We start from the raw sequence: 19,388 nt of genomic DNA on the forward strand, positions 1-19,388 counted from the left end.
TGAACACATCACTGTGTTTTAGTAAAAATGTCTGCGTCAGCAGACTAAAAATTGTAAATTAACACTAAAAGAGCAAGGCCGCAGGGCCGGCAGGCCCGAGGCCGGCGACTCTCATACGACGACTAAACACTCCAAGTGAGTTTATTTTATATAGGCCCCGCAGGGCTAGAAAGATCGGTAAACCGTTAAAGCCCTAATGCAATCTCTCGCCTCTAGAGCTGTTAAAAAGTTCCCACTCATAACGGTAATCAACTTGATTTCATCCAATTTAGGACATGCTGAAAACCGTTGCTAGAAAGCATACAGCTAGCAAGACGTTTTTTGCCAGCTGTATGCAGGCTGTTAAGCAAAGCCACGTTTTTGGAATCTTTTCCTTCGTCAGTTGCACTGTATATGTAGGTCTAGATTTTTCTTATGACCCATGCTTAGAATTCAACATAAATAAATTCGACATGTCGAATCTATGTACCTTTTCTGTACATTAATAAAAGACCAAGTATAACAGTACAAATATCCATCTCGGATCTCTCGTGCGTGCGAAAGCTATTATAAGCTCATAATATTTATATACGACTACCATCTCTGGTCTTTCGTACCATATTACTAAAAAGCCTACATGCATAAAACTTGGCCTATAAGCACTTTAGTTTGATTCCGTGAACTCAAACCGCACGAATATCCTCTCGGATCTCTCGTGCAAGTGTGCATACATTAATATACAACATAGAATCCGAACTTGGATCCATTTCTCGGTTATCTAAATTAAGAAAACCGGTGGGCTCTTATTGAGTACAAAAACCATTTCTGGACTTTTGTATGATTTTGATGGATAACAACATCCAATCTTGCTGAATTCATTTTAACTGAAGCTCGAATTAAAGCTTTCTTTATATTTCAAAAAATCACATTCCAACTGAAACTAAAATCAAGCCCATGTTACTTCAATGAAGTCAGAATGTGATGTGCAACTCTCTCATGTGTAGTGCGACCATGGCCTATGTGTAAACACTTCAGCCAATCCAAATATCGACCGCACCATGCACGCACAAGTCACGTGCAAAGCACAAATATCCATTACGGATCTCTCATGCTATTCAGACTATTGTATAGTTACTATAACAATAGTATAATAAATGGACATAAACAACCGCCATCTTTATTAGGCATATTGTCTGGCGTTTTTTATGACTTGATAGAAAAACAGTCACCGCCTTAAATATCGTGGGAATGATAAACTTTTTGAGAAAATTCAAAATTTGGCTTTCCATTTAACTTAATGGTGCCATTTAAAAATTTAAATTTTTTAGCATAGGCTCAAAATTCGTGCCTATACCTCGGTCAGCTAACTTGCCTCCCGGTAATATAGTTATAAAGCCCAGGTGCACTAAAAGTGCCTCTCTGTGCCTCGACTATACCTTAACATAGGCCAGTCGGGTTTAACATACACTTCCAAGTTCCAAAAGGATGTGACGACTTCATGACTGTCAAGTTCACAAAGTATATTTTTGTTCTACGAAACTATGTGTTTGGTTGGTAACAGAACCGCATTGAATAGACGGCAGAAGATCTAAAGAAACTACCAATCATGTATTTCAATGCTAAATACCCACGCTATCGTGGTCGGCAGAAATAGTCAATCTCATATCGATTGAACTATTCAATGGCGACTTAATATGCAAATTAGGTACGCCTTTCTACAGAGGATGGTTCATAAAAAGACACAATTTGTTTTTTAGAAATATTTTTTCAAATTTAAAAGTTGTTAAATTAATTATTAATTTCAAATTTCAAATACAAATTGGTACATGTCTAATAGAACATGTAAAGGCCTCGTTTGAACCTTCAAATCACAAAATATCTAAAATAACTAAACAAAACCCTTTATGGACAATCATTCGAAACTTTCAACTTTCAGCTTGTGGGACTTGGTGTTGTCGTAACTCGCTTGTGGGACTTGTTGGTGTTGTCGTAACTCGCAGATGGGACTTGATGGCTTTGTCGTAACTCACCTTTAGCTTAGTTCGTAAGAATAATTGACAAAAAACCTAATCTCTGTGGGGTTAACTCGCCTTTTAAACTCGCCTTTCTTTAACTCACCTTTTTTAACTCGCCTAGTTACAGCTCCCCGTTAATTGTGTGTAATGCAGAGGCGCGCACTTGTGTATGAAATAGGTTAATAAATGCATATAATTTGTTGCTTGTGAAATAATGCACTTGTTCTGATGTGTTGATGCATCTATGCACTCCCCCTGCAGGACTTGCATTAGTATGTGTGCATTATTTTGTACAATTTCACTCCCAACAAGTGAAAAGACATGTTAATATATTAAAATGTACATAGCTTCACCATTTTATAAGTCTTGTCTTTCATCAGCTGACTTGATACATGGTAATAAAAAAACCACCCTGTTCTATATTATGTGCAGCCAGTCCTGCCAAGATAAGGTTGGTCGGTCAGGATATTTTTTCTGGAACAGGCTAAAACCAAAAGCTTGCAAAGTCCAAAAAATCTTTCAAACATGTTTTAAACAAAATTTTAAACAAAAGTCAAAATCAATCTGGAATAAATTGTTGTTTTTAATTTTCATAAGGCTAATTGTATGTTTATTTAAATTCAGAAAAAAGCAAAATCTTGGTTGGATGGATATTAGCAAGTTGGTACAATTTTCTGTTTTTGAGATATAGCACAAAAACTTCATGAAATGTGTAGAAGTTAGGCATGGGACGTTTCATTGTCTACTCCTTGAACCAACCAATTTCTTTTTCAGCAATTGTATTTTGATTACAAAGCATATGTCTACTGCCAAATAGTGTGCAACAGAAAGTTCATACAACTTTCTGTTGAAATTTGACTCAGTATCATATAGATAAAAGCTATAATTACAAAACCTGTGTCATTTAGCATAGGGTGTGTTTTCAGTGACCACTACCTAAATAAACCAACTTCTTAAATCAACAATTTTATTATGATTCTATGATCTACTCCCAAATTGTGTGTAATACGAAGCTCATACAACATTCCATTTTTGAATTATGAGACAAAAACAAAATTTAGATGAAATATTTTGTACTGGGACAGACAATCTTGGGAATAAGTCTTGGATCACTTGCTTGTAAAGAACAGAACCTGTAAACACCCTCTCTCCCCAGTGCAATGTTGAGAAATGCCAATGTCTTCAGCGGTTTCCCAATGAATTCCAACTTCCAACATTGATTGGTGGGGAGAGGGGAAGGGTAAATCATTGTTGTAGATGTCATTTTTGTTCCCAAACACAATAGGCCTATAAGTCATTTCCATGATCATAAGGAATTCTGTATGGAATTTCGATATAGTGTGCCAACTTGCCAAGCGTTCCAAGTACTAATTTCAAAATTGTAAACTGTGGAGAAAACTAATATACTACTACCATAAAAATTTGACAGTTAGCATATTATGTGCTTACTATCGAGCGCTTTTAAAACATGCATACATGAAGAGCCCCATTTACAAAAGTGTAAAGGGTTTTGAGCAAATCATCGATACACATAGTTATTTATGGACAAGGAAATCTGCAAATTTGTGTCTCAACCTCATTACTCAGTTGGTAAAGCGCCAGATTTTGGTACAATTTCATGTTTTCAAAAGCGCTCGATAGTAAGCACATTGTGATGATATCAAGCAAAATCAGTCGGAACTCGGAAATATTAAATTTTAAAGTTTCTTACAGGGTAGTGAAAAAGAATTTACAAAGCTGCATTTTGCAGAAAACCCTATTGAAATTGAACAACCAGTTCCAAAGATATGAACAATAGAACATTTGGATATATCTCAATATCAATATGTCCAAGTTCCAACTGATGTTGCTTGATCGCATCACATATGCCAACTATCAAGTTTTTATGGTAATTGAGACATTGGTTCAAAATAACTCTGATTGTCCTACAATGCAACAAATTTAGCTGATTCCAAATTGAGTGTAATTTGGGTTGGGACATGTGATGTGTAATCATTACAGATACAAATGCATGCCAAATTCACTTAAAAATATTGTACATCATGGTTTAATACTGTCAATGGCAGTAGTACCTTCAAGCATGCAGGCTTATTACATAATGGAACAATTCAAGCAAGGATTGAGTATAAAATGTGAACATGTTTTAATGTGAATATGGTTTTGAGACCCAGCCGTGTATAGATTGAATGGATACAAATATTACCCAGTCAAAGTTCGATTTAGTTGTAAGTAAAACCCAGTGGTGTAGCGTGGGTCATCACATGGGGGGGGCACCGACCATGATGGGGCACCGGGTTTGATGGGGGGGCACAAGCCGTTTTTCGGGATTGGGATTGTCTAATTTTTGCAATCGATGGGGGGGGGGGCACGCACCCCGTGCCCCTATGACGCTACGCCACAGGTAAAAGCAATTCATCTTCATATTAAGTACTAGAGACCCACCTGAGTAATATACTCAGGGGCGTATCTGAAGAGGTCACACTCGAAGTAGCTATAGTAAATGAATAGTCAAGAAATTATCAAAATCTTCCCTTTCTGGAAAAACTGAAAAACACTTAACTGTACTGAGAGTATTAAGGCCATGACATCCGATTACTGTTTTATGGTATAATCCCTCATATTATTTTTGGGTGGTGGAGAGTCAAAGGGGGTTCAAAAAAAGCAATTTCTTGCTATTATTTGTGAGAGGTGATATTTAATCAAGGAATAATCAAGAAATAAGTCAAGAAATGTAAAAAAGTGGCCAATTCTTGACAATCCATTGACAAAGTCTCTTCATAATGTCAGCGAAAACATTATTGTCGCTTTCTACCGGGAAGAAGAGCTGGGACATTTCACCTGAAGCCTTTTATCCAAATTAGAATTCTTAGTCAGTGGGAGTGGTCTAGTTCGTAGACCCATAATCTGATTGGACAATCGCATGATTTCGGGTGCCATATATCAGGCCGTAGACGACCCCACGTTATCGTGAGTGTTGATAACGCTTAACACGCGTGTAGAGGTGTGCGTATGGCATGAGTCATGCATGCCCATGAACATGCCAAGGATGAAGGGAAGAACATGCCAAGAACATGCACTATTTTCGCTGAATTTTGGGAGTTTTGATGGGTTGTTCATGCTCACACATGAATATTCATGCCCTTGCATGTTTTTTGTGGGTTTTTTTGTCATGCGTTTAGCCAGAGCCTTAACATGTTCAGGACATGTTCATGGGTAACTCATGGGCATGAATCGCGGTCAATGTCAAATTTTCTCTACTTAAATGCCCATAAATTCCTTATCCATGGGTAACTCATAGGCATGAATTATGGTCAATATGAAATTTTCTCTATTTCCATGCCCATTAATTCTTTACTCAAAGGCGTCAATTACAACTTTATTGGGCTCAAAATTAACCACCCATGAATCTTTAATAGAGGATTTTCATGCCATATACAAAACAAAAGAATCAGAATGTCTTGTCATGTTCATGGCATGATTTGCATAGCAACCAGTAGCAAATTTTGAGAATACTCGCTAGCAGTACGCGCAACAGAATGCGTGAAGTTGTAAACAAGTTTCGTTCATTTTATGAAAAGGGGAGGTTTTTATGACGGTACTTAGTTTTTTCTAAAAAAATAGTTCACAGTTATTAAAAAAACAGTTAACTGACTACATTTTTATCGTAGTGGATACCGGCTGCGCCGGCATCCACTACTCAAAATATTGGACCTGCCTGTCGTCTATCACACGGTAGAGGATAGTAAAAACAAAATTCCTTTTCTCGTATTATTCTTTTAGTCTTCACTCACCATATCAGTGGGTTGATTTTGAATAATCTTAATTGCTCGGTCAGTAAATATTGTAGTGGAATATTTTCCTTTCCAACTTGAGTCAGCAATGCAATCATTCTCGTGGAGATCATACCCTGTTCCAGGACATCCACAAGGACCACAATGAGTTTCATGCTTATAGTGATCACCTCCTCCCAGCCACAAACCTAAAACATAAACCAAGTGACAGACGAAAGAAATTAACATTTATTTCTTTGGTGTTATTCTGTATATCCATAAACAATATTTATTTTCAAAGTAGACTTTAATTTCAAAGTCTTTTTTTTTTTTTCATTTCAGCTTAATTTAGCAATTGTGTTGGTATAATTGCAATTAGGTACGTTGTAATAAAACATTTGTATGTTAATTTTCTCTGAGGACTTGCAGTAAACAAATTGATTGATCTGATTATATTTTTGTTGGTGTGGCGATGTACGTGTTGTTAGTAATCAGTAATGATGTTGATGATGATGATGACGACGACGACAACGACGACGACGACGACAACAACAACGACGACGACGACGGCGATGATGATGATGATGATGATGATGATGATGATGATGATGATGATGGTGATGTCGAACATGTGCTAAGCAAAATCAAAAAAACAGAAAAGTAAGCAGGGTATTTGACACGTGCGCTTTGTTTTAAAATTACAAGTGACATGAGTGGCAAACATTAATGTTCCATATTGCTTTCAACCCCTCCTCCCCCAATCAATGTTGGAGCCAACACTAGACTAATTTGTCCGTTCCTGTCTCAGTATCAAAACAACATTGACTGGGTGGGCGCGGGAGGGGGAGGTGAAGATTGCATACTTAATTAAATCACTCATCACTGTCATCATCATCTTTTTTCATCATTATCACCACGATCATAATAATCATCATCATCATCATCATCATCATCATCATCATCATTATCATCATCATAATCAACATTATCATCACCAACATCATCTTCATTATCATCATCATCATCATCATCATTAACATCATCATCATCATCATCAACATCATCATCATTATCATCATCATCATTAACATAATCAACACCATCATCATCATTATCATCATTACCATTATCATCCTCATCATCATCATAATCATCATCAATAACATCATTAACATCATCATCTTCATTAACATCATCAACTTCGTCGTCATCATCATCATCATCATTATCATCATTAACATCATCGGCATCGTCATCAACATCAACATCATCATTATCATTATAGACTATGGGCCATGGGCATTTATCTTTCACTTCTGTAGTCCCCTCTTGGGCAGAACGTGAAAACATAACAAATCAAGAGTAAAGATATGTCTGAATTAATATCCAAAAAGTTCCCACGTTTTACTTAGCACATTTAGGAGGTATTTAGGGTTAAAAATGTGTTTTTCGTGATTTTGTTTCCATTTTTGCCCAAAAATGTCAAATATTAAAATAGATGTAACTTTAAAAATAAATTGAGTAGAAGTTTCACTTCTATTGTAGATGTTACATGTCACATGCATTTCCAACACTGGTGAATAAAAATGTCACAGCACAACACTAAAATATAAAAAAATGGCAATTTTTGTTGTTGCTATTTTGGCGATTTTTGACCTAAAAATGTAATTTTTGCATTGGGAAAAAAATAAATATATATTTTATTGACTTAAAAGTAGGTCATTGTGTCAATCTACATATTTGGAACAAAAATGTTAATGACGATGCATGTCTGTGACCTATAGTTTTTGATCTATGGGCCTTTTAATGATCACATGTGGACTAAATATGCATGATTTTGTTAATTTATCCAATATTTTTGACTCGATAAACTACTCAAATTTTATAAATTTTTGACAAGAATGTTTAATTTTTTTTAAACGGGTCACAGATATCATGTTATGCATTATATGTTAGAATATACAATTAACATGTATACTCCTAGCCTTTATATATCGGATGCTACAGATTTTACAATATAAGAAAATGATTTGTGAAAGTCCTACTGCTCGGCTCCTTCCGGAAAAGCAATCGGACTTCCCTAGCCTATGCATTTAATTAGCATTATTTTAATTAATTCTATCAAAACATTTAGAAAGCGGGCCAATGGAATTCATGGAAGATGATTAAACAATGTCAATCGTACATACCAAAGAATGTATCAAATCCCCGTCTATGTGGTAGGCAGGCCGCCTTGTGGAAGCCAGCGTGCCACTTGCCAACCATATGCGTTGAATAACCGGCTTCCTTCAGTTTTTGTGGCATAGTTATTTCATCTGTTGGTAGGCAATTTGGTTGTGCGTGTTCAATTATAAAGTGCTGCAATCCTGTATGTATCTAGATTCATATTATACAGACAACAAAACAATGAAGGTATCAGTTATTTCTACTCCAGTATATCCTAAACAAAGACATATAGCGCGTCATATTTAGAACCAGCAAGTAATAGCTACATCATTTGGCTCGCATTTGAGACCTCATTCGTTGAAATCGGCCAAGTAACAAAGACATGTTAATCCAACATCCCAAGGAAAATTCAAATTCAACAGTTGCTGCTTGCTTCATTATAGGCCCTATGCATTTGTACACATCGCGTCCTCGAAAACGATCGTACGTGTTTGTCGACAAACGAAGAAACGCACTGATATTTCACATTTAAAGGAGGATTTCGTGATCCTAGCATCCCCTAGCATCACCAGAACGAAATTCAAATTTGGCGATATTTTTGCTAAACGAATTAATCTGCAAAAATATTTGGTACATAAACATTATGTAGCCAGAGGTATCCAGTGGTGTAAAAATCTCAACTTTTTTTGGGAAAAGTGGGGGGATGAGGCTGTGGATCACGAAATGCCCCTTTAAGCCGCGGATCTCCCTGCAACGGGGGACCGTCCTCGCTTCATGGAGGTTTGCAAATGATCACAATTGCATAATGCATTTGCATGATACGTCCTCTACATTGGCGGATAAAGCTGTCAGCAAGTCAGCAGTTGGCGACAAGGCCCTCTTTCTATTTTGGCATACAGGCCATCATGCCTTTAAAAAAAGGTTTTAAGTTAAATCCGTGTTCAATGGTTCCTTGGGTTGGATAGTAATTAAAAAGTTAAAAGTATGCCAGTGAAACAGGCCATATATAATAAAGCATGTAGGGTATATTTGTGATCCTTGGGTTGCTTCTCCTTCTCCTGACACCTCTCCGATTGGTTTGCACCCCAAACTTAAAATTTCCTCTTAACCATGCTACGAGTCGTACTGACTCAAGGCCAAAATCACCTTTTACCCAAACTCACACGAATGCACAACACAAATACACTGTTTGATTAAGCTAACAAAATTTAAGTCTTTAATTGAAAACAAAGTATGATTGGTACATATAACAACAATTGCATAAACAATAAAATCACACAATCAGTTTTATTCTATCATTACTTAACCAGCGGTCTTCTTGTTAGTGATCCTAGAGTTCTTGCAATGTTCTCGACGACTGATGTAATATATCCTTATTCACTTGTCCTGCGAAAATCAGCGAAGTCCAGTGTACACTTGCGTTTATAATATATAAATATCCTTGCGTATGAAATCCTCACACGAAAATGATCCTCTTTGTTTTGATCTTTGGTGGGACTGTCCTAGAGGTGCTTTGCACCTGTTTTTCTATACGTCCTGTTTTTTGTATGTACTTTTGAATATTCAGGTGCAATATATTTTGATGTTATATTATAATTATTGTATACCAGTGATAAATTGTAATAAATAAAAAAAAATAAAAATAAAATTTTGTGTACTCGTAAGTCTCCTTTGTTGCTGTATTAAAATATCTCAATTATTGGCTATGTAAACTGGTTAAAATGTACTTCTTTTTGAAGCATGAAAGACCAACACACACATGTGGAGTTTTACAATCTCCCATGATATTCTGTAAAGTCCAAATTCAAGCCTCCAACTTTTTATACCAGTACTCATGCAAAAAACCCATCATCTATTAATAAACCATCACTTCATTCACATCTTCACAGATGATGCAAGCTTGGGATTTCCCAAGATTAATTATAGACATTAACCTTTCTCATTACATCACTTCCTGGGTTTGTTTTCTCTATGGTGCAATATATTGAACTGGAGATTTCCAAGTTCTAAACATAGATCTAACTTTGTTTACAATTTAGGGGGAATTCCGAAATGACTTTCCACATCACTATCTTGCACGTACAAGGGAGTTTCCCATCTCATGAAATACTTTCAGCTTGTAAACAAAGTTAAACGATTAAATTAAATTACTCAGGGCACATCACACCCTCACCCTTAAAAGAAGAAAGTTCGAATGTAATGAAAACTTTCTTAAATGTTTTCCACTTTTACATCAACTTCAAAATACTATAAACTTCAACTCAACACACACAGTGACTACTTGTCACACAAGTTCTCTTTTAAAAGGAATTTTTGTTTATCAGGTTTTATGCAATTCTGGACATACAGGGCATTAGCCATTACATTGTCTTTTCCCTTAATATGTTTGATGTCCAGATAGTACAGATTGTACTCTTGCAAGGTCAAACTCCACATCACCAGTCTTTGGTTTTTGCTCTTCATCCTATTGATGAAGGTGAGGGGATTGTGATCTGTGGAAACAAGCACAGGGTATACTGTGGTACCCAAATACACATCAAAATGTAGCAATGCTAATAGCAATGCCAGACACTCCTTTACAATTGAATACATGAATACAAAACCCACCCAAGTCCATGGGAAGTGATTTTGAGAGGAAAACATGTGTATCATTTTAATTCCTTCAGTTAGATTTACCTGGTCAATTTGGCAAGTTTTACGTGCAAACGAGTGGATTAACCTGTATTAGGTATGACGATTAGCATTTCAGGGACTTCGTGGGGTTTATTTTAAATGCCGGACTTGGGTGGTTTTTTTAATCATATACAAAGACAACAATGTTAGAATGAGATTACCACTAGTAAGATAATACAAAATAAAGCACATAGGTATGTATAATGTTGATAAGCATTCTGCCATGTAATATAAACCACACATTTTCCTTTTTTTTCTTCAAAAGTCACTCTCCAGCAATGAATGTGTTACAAGTGGACTTTTATACATACTGGATATCAATCAATGTGTTACAAGACTCAAATCATGTAATTGGGTGGTTCTTTCATACATGCCATTTTACACATGCTCAATAGACACAGAGGATAAATTTGAGTTGTTCTTTCATACATATGCCAAACCTATGTATAGCATCAATTTCCCATGCTTAACCCAATTTGGCCAAAGTATGGACTTGGGTGGGTTTTGTATTAATATATTCAAATGTGGAGTAATTTCTCTGGTGCTTGTTGAATTTCCTTGAAAAGTATCAAATGGGGTGATCTATTTGATCTTCACTCTCTTGCATCACAACACCTCCACAGCCTATATCACCGGCATCAACAGTCAACTTGAACTGCTTCTGAAAATCAGGTGCAGTAAGTACTGGTGAACTCATGAGTATTGATTTGACTTTGTGAAAAGCATTTTCATACTGTTCTGACCAAATGAATTTTGCATCTTTCTTCAACAAATCAGTCAAAGGACTTGCTATCTCTGAAAAGTTTGGACAGAACTCTCTATAATAGCCAACCATTCCTAGAAATCTCATGAGTGCCTTCTTGTTTACAGGTGTAGGGTATTGCTCAATTGCTTCAACTTTGGCTTTGATTGGTTTCACCTGACCTTGACCTACAACATATCCCAAGTATGTGACTGTTGCATGGCAAAACTCACTTTTTACCAGATTGACTGTCAATTGTACTTCAGACAGCTTCTTAAACAATTGATGGAGTTGTTCCATGTGTTGTTCCCAAGTTTGACTGTAAACAATTAAATCATCTACATACGCTTCACATCCCTCTATGTCTGTCACAATTTGGTTCACCATTCTCTGAAATATTGCTGGCGCGTTTTTCAACCCAAATGGCATAACTTTATATTGGTAAAGACCAAATGGTGTACAAAAAGCAGAAATCTCTTTGGCACGGTCTGTGAGTGGAACCTGCCAGTACCCTTTCAAAATATCAAATTTGCTAACAAATTTTGCATTCCCAATTTTGTCAATGCAAACATCAATTCTTGGAATTGGGTACGAATGAACATTTGCAGCTCTCATGTCTGCGACTACTCGGTATGAACCATCAGGCTTGCAAGTATACACGGTGAACTCCATTCACTACTACTTGGTTCTATGATATCATTGTCTAGCATATAATTGATCTCATTTTTGAGATGTTCCATTTCCAATGGATTGACTCTGCAAGGGTACTGCTTGATTGGTTTTGTATCACCAACATCTACATGTTGCATCTAAATGCAGCATTTGTTCTACTTGGCGTATTAGGAAATATATTGTCAAATTTGTGAATCAAATTTGCAATTTGACTTTGTTGATCTTGAGAAACATGACCTAACTTTGAGTCCAAATTAGTGAGCACATCAGAATTGTTCAATTTTACATTATACTCTTTGTGCTCCAGCTCTTTATCCTGGTCAAATGTGACATCAGAATTGTCATCTTTACTCTTGTCTACATTGGCGATTTTGTCTACATCGGCATTTTTTGTCTACGTGATCAGCATGTTTTACTGTACACACCGGGGTTTGGGATGCCACTGTCACTTCTTTCAACATACTCTACATATATTTATGTGGCATACCTGCCTGCTCTTGCGTCTACCAGGAGTCTTGATAATATAATCTACTTCACCCACTTTGACTCTACCTCACATGGGCCATGATATCTGTCTTGTAATGGGTGTCCTGGAATTGGAAACAGTACTAGAACTTTGTCACCTGGTTTGAACACTCTTTCTTTGGCATGTTTATCATACCATTGTTTCATTTTGGCCTGACCCTGTTTCAAGTTTTCTTTGGCGATATCAGTTACTCTGTTAAGCCTATGCTTAAAATTGGAGACATAATCCAACAAATTGATATCTGATTTCTCATTTCTTTCAACAACTTTAAGGGCCCGCGCACTGTGTGTCCAAACACTAACTCAAACGGACTAAATCCTAAAGTTTCCTGAACAGCTTCCCTAGCAGCAAACAACAACAAGTGTACTCCCTCATCCCAGTCCCTCTGAAATTCCAAACAGTATGTACTAATCATGTTTTTCAATGTTTGGTGGAATCTTTCTAGTGCACCTTGTGATTCTGGATGGTAAGCATTTGAGGTATACTGCTCTATACCTAATTGATACATGACCTGCTGAAATACTCCAGAAGTAAAGTTTGATCCTTGATCTGACTGTATAGACTTGGGGAGCCCCACAAATGTGAAGAAGTTGGTTAACACTTTCACTATGGTCACTGCTTTAAGGACCGGTCACACTATGACGAATAGGGGTGAACGGCAAGCGACGTTAATGCAGAATGCAATTCACGCATACCAAGATATTGGATTGCAAATTTTGCTATTTATTCACATTTACGCTGAAAATGCTCTCGTTTTTTCAGAAAGCTGCATAAAGGGGACGATATTTGATATTATATGTAATTTTAAAAACAATCCATATCCAAAACCAATAGGGTTACCCCCCTTTAAGGACCGGTCACACTATGACGAATAGGGGTGAACGGCAAGCGACGTTAAGCTGCGAATTGCCATTTTGAATTTACCGTCACTCATCGTGTGTTGCCGTTAGTTGTCGGTGACGAATCCGTTAGCGATCGCAGACGGCCGAAATTATTCGTCGCGTCCGTCGGCAAATTTTCTACATGTTGAAAATTTTGTGACGGCAAAATAAGTAGTTGTGATTCCGTTCAGATTTCGTTGGAGACTGCAACCCTCATTTCTTTGACGTTTCCATACCGTGCGAAGCCGTCTTTAGTCGTTTTGAGGTAGTTACAATTTCGTCGGTAGTCGTTGTCAACGACCATTGACGAAAAAACAACGGCAAGAGACGTCACATCTCGGACCCTGACGACACATTGTGGCAAGTAACGAAATTGTAACGATCTTGGTGCGACAGTGACTTGCGAATTTTGTCCGGAGGGTGATGGATGTTGACTGTTAATGGCGGGTCTGAAACGGTGGTCTGCGATTTTTAAACGATGGTCCACGATTTTAAACTTTTTGTGCGTTTTTTGACATTTTTTGACGTCAGTTCGATTTCAAGAAACTGTCCGGCACGATGCAATTTTGAAGTTCATATAAAAAGAAATAGCAATATTAATCAAAAATATTAAAATTTTTGATTATTATTGATATTGATTTTGATGCTAATATTTTTTATTATTATTGAGATTGATATTTTATTATTATTGATATTGATGTATTATTTTTGATTAATATTGATACTGATATTAATATGTTTGATTATTATTGATATTGATGATACTATTTTTAATCACTATTGATATATTAATGTTAATATTTTTGATTGTTATTGATAATGATATAATAGTTTGGATTATTATTGATATTGATTTTAATATTTTGATTATTATTGATATGTGTAATATTTTTTTTATTATTATTGATATTGATATTAATATCTTTGAATATAATAATTGATATTGATGTTAATATTTTTGATTATTATTGATATAGATACTAATAGTTTAGATTATTATTGATATTGATTTTACTATTTTTGATTATTTATATTGATATTTATATTATTTTTATTATTATTATTGATATGTGTAATATTTTTGATTATTATTGATATTGATGTTAATATTTTTGATTATTATTGATATTGATGTTAATATTTTTGATTATTATTGATATAGATATTAATAGTTTGGATTATTATTGATATTGATTTTACTATTTTTGATTATTATTGATATTTATATTTTTGAGTAGATGACCAGAACGTTGTGAAGAGGGGGAACGCCAAAGTGGACTATACGACCCGCACACACACACACACACAGGCTTTGATGTCGGCCGCTGAGTCACGTCATCATCGCCGCAATCCACCATCAGCTGCCGTTCCTTGCCGCAAGCAAATCCGCTGCAGCCGTCTGACCTCGTTGTTTGTTGTCGGGCTCGCCGCCCAGACAACGTCCGGTTTTGGTCGCTAGTCTCCGTTTCCTGCTGCAGCCTTTCGTCCCTTGCCGTCGTGTTGTCGCTGAAGGTCGTTCCCAATCGTCAGCGAATATTGTTTTTCCTCTTTTTGCCGTCGCTTTGCCGTCAACATTTTCGTCACGTTCGTCACCTTTCGTTGGTTATCTGCCGTCATAATGTGACCGGGCCTTTAAGGGGTACTACACCCTGCTCAATTTTGTGCCTCTTTTGCATTTTTCTCAAAAATTATAGCGCATTGGGGACAAGTAAGATATGTATATTATAGGGGCAAGGACTACAACTACTGCACTGGAAATTTTATTTCAGCACAGACAACAGTTGTGGAGTTACAGTCAAAAATGAGGGAAAACCACTATTTGATCAATAAATCAATAACTACTTGCTTTGAGTTGCTCAATTTTCCGTACAGTAGTTGTAGTCCTTGCCCCTATAATATACATATCGTACTTGTCACCAATGTGCTATAATTTTTGAGAAAAATGCAAAAATAGGCAAAAAATTGGCCAGGGGTGTAGTACCCCCCTTAATATTTCTTAATGGTATGGCTTCAAGAAAGCATGTTGACGCGCACATAATTGTCAGAAGGTATTGATTACCTGACTTAGTCTTTGGTAGGGGGCCTACACAATCAATAATAACCCTACTAAATGGTTCATCAAAGGCTGGAATTGGCTTTAATTACCTGACTTAGTCTTTGGTAGGGGGCCTACACAATCAATAATAACCCTACTAAATGGTTCATCAAAGGCTGGAATTGGCTTTAATGGAGCAGGAGGTCCCGGGGGGGGGCATCAAAAATTTTGGTGGGTATGCTCCCCCGGAATTTTGAGGTGGTGGGTCTTTGGGAGCTGACGGCGTACCGGTAAAAGGGGTCTTTCGGAGCTGCAAACCGGGCTGTGAACAAGTAAAATGGGGTCTTTTGGAGCTGTGAAAAGTCAAAATCAAGGGTCTTTCTTGGCTTTTTGGTTGAAAATTGCCTAAAAAAACCAGAAATATGAGGAATAAGCAATTTTTGGGTCTTTTAGAGCTGAAATTATCAAAATCAAGGGTCTTTCGGAGCTTTATTTTGGTCAAATATAGGGGTCTTTCGAGCTGCGAAACCCAAAAGGGGGTCTTTCCGGGGAGCATACCCGTATGGTCATTTGTGTTGAGTGCCCCCCAGGCAGGAGGTATTCTCTGATTTGGCTTCCCTACTACTTGGCATATGTGACATGTTTTGCAATATTCTTCTTAAACATCTTTTCTGAGAGTGGGCCACCAGAAATATCTCAGAATTCTTTCATGAATTTTCTTAACACCCAAATGCCCTGCCATTGGACTGTCAAGTTAATCACTTCAGTGTGGTATACTTTTGGTACCACAATTTGATGCACTACCTTCCACTCTTCATCGCCATTTTCTCATTAGTACACCATCTTGTTTGTAAAAACAGACAGAATTTTGTTCTGCTTCTTCTAGGGTCAATGCCCTTTGATTGATCTCTTTGAGTTCTGTGTCATTTTGTTGCTCCAGAATCAGCTTGTCATGACTTAATGGGTTTTTCATGGTTTCCCCAAGTTATGCATAGACATCGTTGAGACATAAAGGATGGATATTTATGGGTTTATTTGCTGGATTTATCAACATCATTGGGATTGACATTCTAGCGATACTGTCTTGTTCTGTACTGTGCTGTTCTACGTGCAGTCGGTGTATAACAGCAATTCGTGTGCGGCGATGTTCAGTATAGGATATCATAATGCATGCGAGAGAGAAAGGTTTACTAGATTTTTTTTACTCGGATACTACGAAAACAAACTAAAATAATTTATGCATGAAATTGTATTTTTTGAACGAATCTCACAGTTGACCAAGATCTGATGACTTCAAATCTGTCATGAATTATGTTTTAGTATAAAATAAAAGAAAGAAAGAAAGAAAGAAAGAAAGAAAGAAAGAAACTCCCAATCCTATTGACCCATTTAATATATTTAAGCAATTATTGTTTAAGACGAGCGTATTTTTTAAACGTTTATTGTTTAAAATTGTTTAAAGATGTTAAAACATCTTTAAAGATGTTAAAACATCTTTAAACAATTGGTGGGTTAAAGTCTTAAACGCATTGTTCAAAGCATTAAAGCATTGGGTTTAAGGCTTTTAACCAATTATTAGAAGAGAGGGCCACGTAAACAGCGGTTGTTTAAGATTGGTTAAGGATTTCTGTATCGCGAAGATAAGAGGGTATGCAAATTAGGGCCTGTTCACAATTGTACACATTGTGACTAGTGACGAAAATTGTAATGCTTTTTTGGATACAATTATTGTACACATTATTACTAATATAAGTAATGACAGTAAAACTTGGTAACATGTGTAAAGGAACACACCTTAACCCTTTGTTAGTCCAGCCGAGCGGCGGCTGGACTTCTGTTTTCAGCGGTTTCTTCTTCTTCTTCTTTAGTCCAGCCGAGCGGCGGCTGGACTTCTGTTTTTCAGCGGTTTCTTCTTCTTCTTCTTTAGTCCAGCCGAGCGGCGGCTGGACTTCTGTTTTTTCAGCGGTTTCTTCTTCTTCTTCTTTAGTCCAGCCGAGCGGCGGCTGGACTTCTGTTTTTCAGTGGTTTCTTCTTCTTCTTTTCTTTTCTTTTCTTTTCTTTTCTTTTTTTTTCTTTTCTTAGTCCAGCCGAGCAACGGCTGGACTCTTGCATCCCAGCGGTTTCTGCTTCTTCTTTCTTTCTTTCTTTCTTTCTGTCAACATTTGACATAATTGGCTCTAGCTCCCTAAGTATTTGACCGATTCTAACCAAACTTGGGCAAAGGTTCCACTACCCCAGCCTTTACATTTGACATGAACCATTTGGGGTCAAATGTCACGCATGAGTAATTTTGGCTAAAAATGCGAATTTTACCAAAAATGCTTCTTCTTTTACAGATTACATGGTAGCGCAATGAAACTTGGTCATCGGCATCTACTATAGTTGGAGTCTATGGGGTAAACACAGATTTGGGGTCAAAGGTCATTAAGGGGATTTTTTTCTGCACATAACGAAATACTTTCAAAATGCTTCCTTTCCTACAGATTACATAGTACAGAGATGAGATTGGCTCATATGCACTGACATTAGCTGGTGTCTATAGGGTAAACACGGATTTTGAGTTCAATGTCATGAAGGGGTAAAATAGGGTTGGTTACTGAAAATCACCTTAAAGTTCACTTTTTCCTGCATATTAAGTGCTGTGATCATCAGAATAATGCCAAAATGACTATAGCATTGGGTGCATATAGGGTTATAATCAGATTTGGCTTGAACATGGGGAGGGGTCTGTTTTGGGGTCAAAAGGGGTACATTCTAAAATTTGTCCAATTCGAATGAAAATTAATATGTAATCACGATATGATTCAAAATGTGATGGAGGTCATTTCAAGGTCACCAGAGGTCAACTAAAGGTCAAAAGGGGTAAAATTCCAAAATTCGTCCAAATTAACTTTAAATTAGAATATATAATATTGATATGATTTAAAACAAAATGGAGGCCATTTCAAGGTCATCAGAGGTTAACAAAGGTCAAATTATTTTATTAGCTAGATTGTTATTACATGGTAGCGTAATGAGACTTAGTCATCGGCATTGAGTATAGTTGTGCTCTATGGGGTAAACACATATTTAGGGTCAAAGGTCATTAAGGGGATTTTTTTGGCACATAACCAAATACCTTCAAAATGCTTCTTTTCCAACAGATTACATAGTACAGAGATGAGATTTACACATATGCACTGACATTAGCTGGTGGCTATAGGGTAAACACGGATTTTGAGTTCAAGGTCATGCAGGGGTCAAATAGGGCTGATTACTGAAAATCACCTTAAGCTCCATTATTTGCTGCATATTAAGTGCTGTGATCATCAGAATAATGCCAAAATGACTATAACATTGGGTGCATATAGGGTTAAAATCAGATTTGGCTTGAACATGGGGAGGGGTCTGTTTTGGGGTCAAAAAGGGTAAAATTCTAAAATGTGTCCAATTCGAAAAAAATTTAGTATATACATACATACATAAATACATAAAGGTATTTATATAGCGCCTTTAAAATTTATCAAGGCGCTGAACAAGGAGAGAAAGGATGGGGAAAAAAAGAAACACAGTGGAACAAGAAAGAAGCTAACTGAAAAGGTGAGTTTTCAGTTTCTTCCTGAAAACTGGAATTGATGGAGACTCCCTGGCCAGGGCCAGAGACAGAGAAGGTATTTAAACCAGATCCTCTATGTGCCCTAGGCTGACTAAGCAGGGTCTTATCCGAAGAAGATCTCAATTCTCTTCCGGGAGCATAGGCTGAAAGAAGCTCACAAAGATAATTGGGGGCACGGCCCTGAGAGCACTTGAAAACATAAAGCAGGAGTTTAAAAAGAATTCGGTCCTGGATTGGAAGCCAATGTAATTGAATGAGAAGGTCGGAGGTACCAGTTGAGCGAGGGACAGAGAAAATCAAACGCACAGCACGATTTTGCAGCTTCTGCAGTCTA

At 36.9% G+C, this 19,388-nt stretch overlaps 1 protein-coding gene across 1 annotated transcript in view; it reads right to left on the bottom strand.

Moving 5' to 3' along the window:
• The window catches only part of LOC140142605 (arylsulfatase B-like), a 63,639-nt gene that overhangs the window by 28,306 nt on the left and 15,945 nt on the right, over window positions 1-19,388 (bottom strand). Inside the window, exons 6-7 of the mRNA XM_072164604.1 lie at window positions 7,954-8,140; window positions 5,786-5,973 (exon numbers count right to left, since the gene is read on the bottom strand). Of these exons, the coding sequence (XP_072020705.1) occupies window positions 5,786-5,973; window positions 7,954-8,140 (375 nt within the window). The remainder of the gene's footprint in view (window positions 1-5,785; window positions 5,974-7,953; window positions 8,141-19,388) is intronic.

This window comes from Amphiura filiformis, chromosome 20 (assembly GCF_039555335.1).
Source record: "Amphiura filiformis chromosome 20, Afil_fr2py, whole genome shotgun sequence".
NCBI lineage: Eukaryota > Metazoa > Echinodermata > Ophiuroidea > Amphilepidida > Amphiuridae > Amphiura > Amphiura filiformis.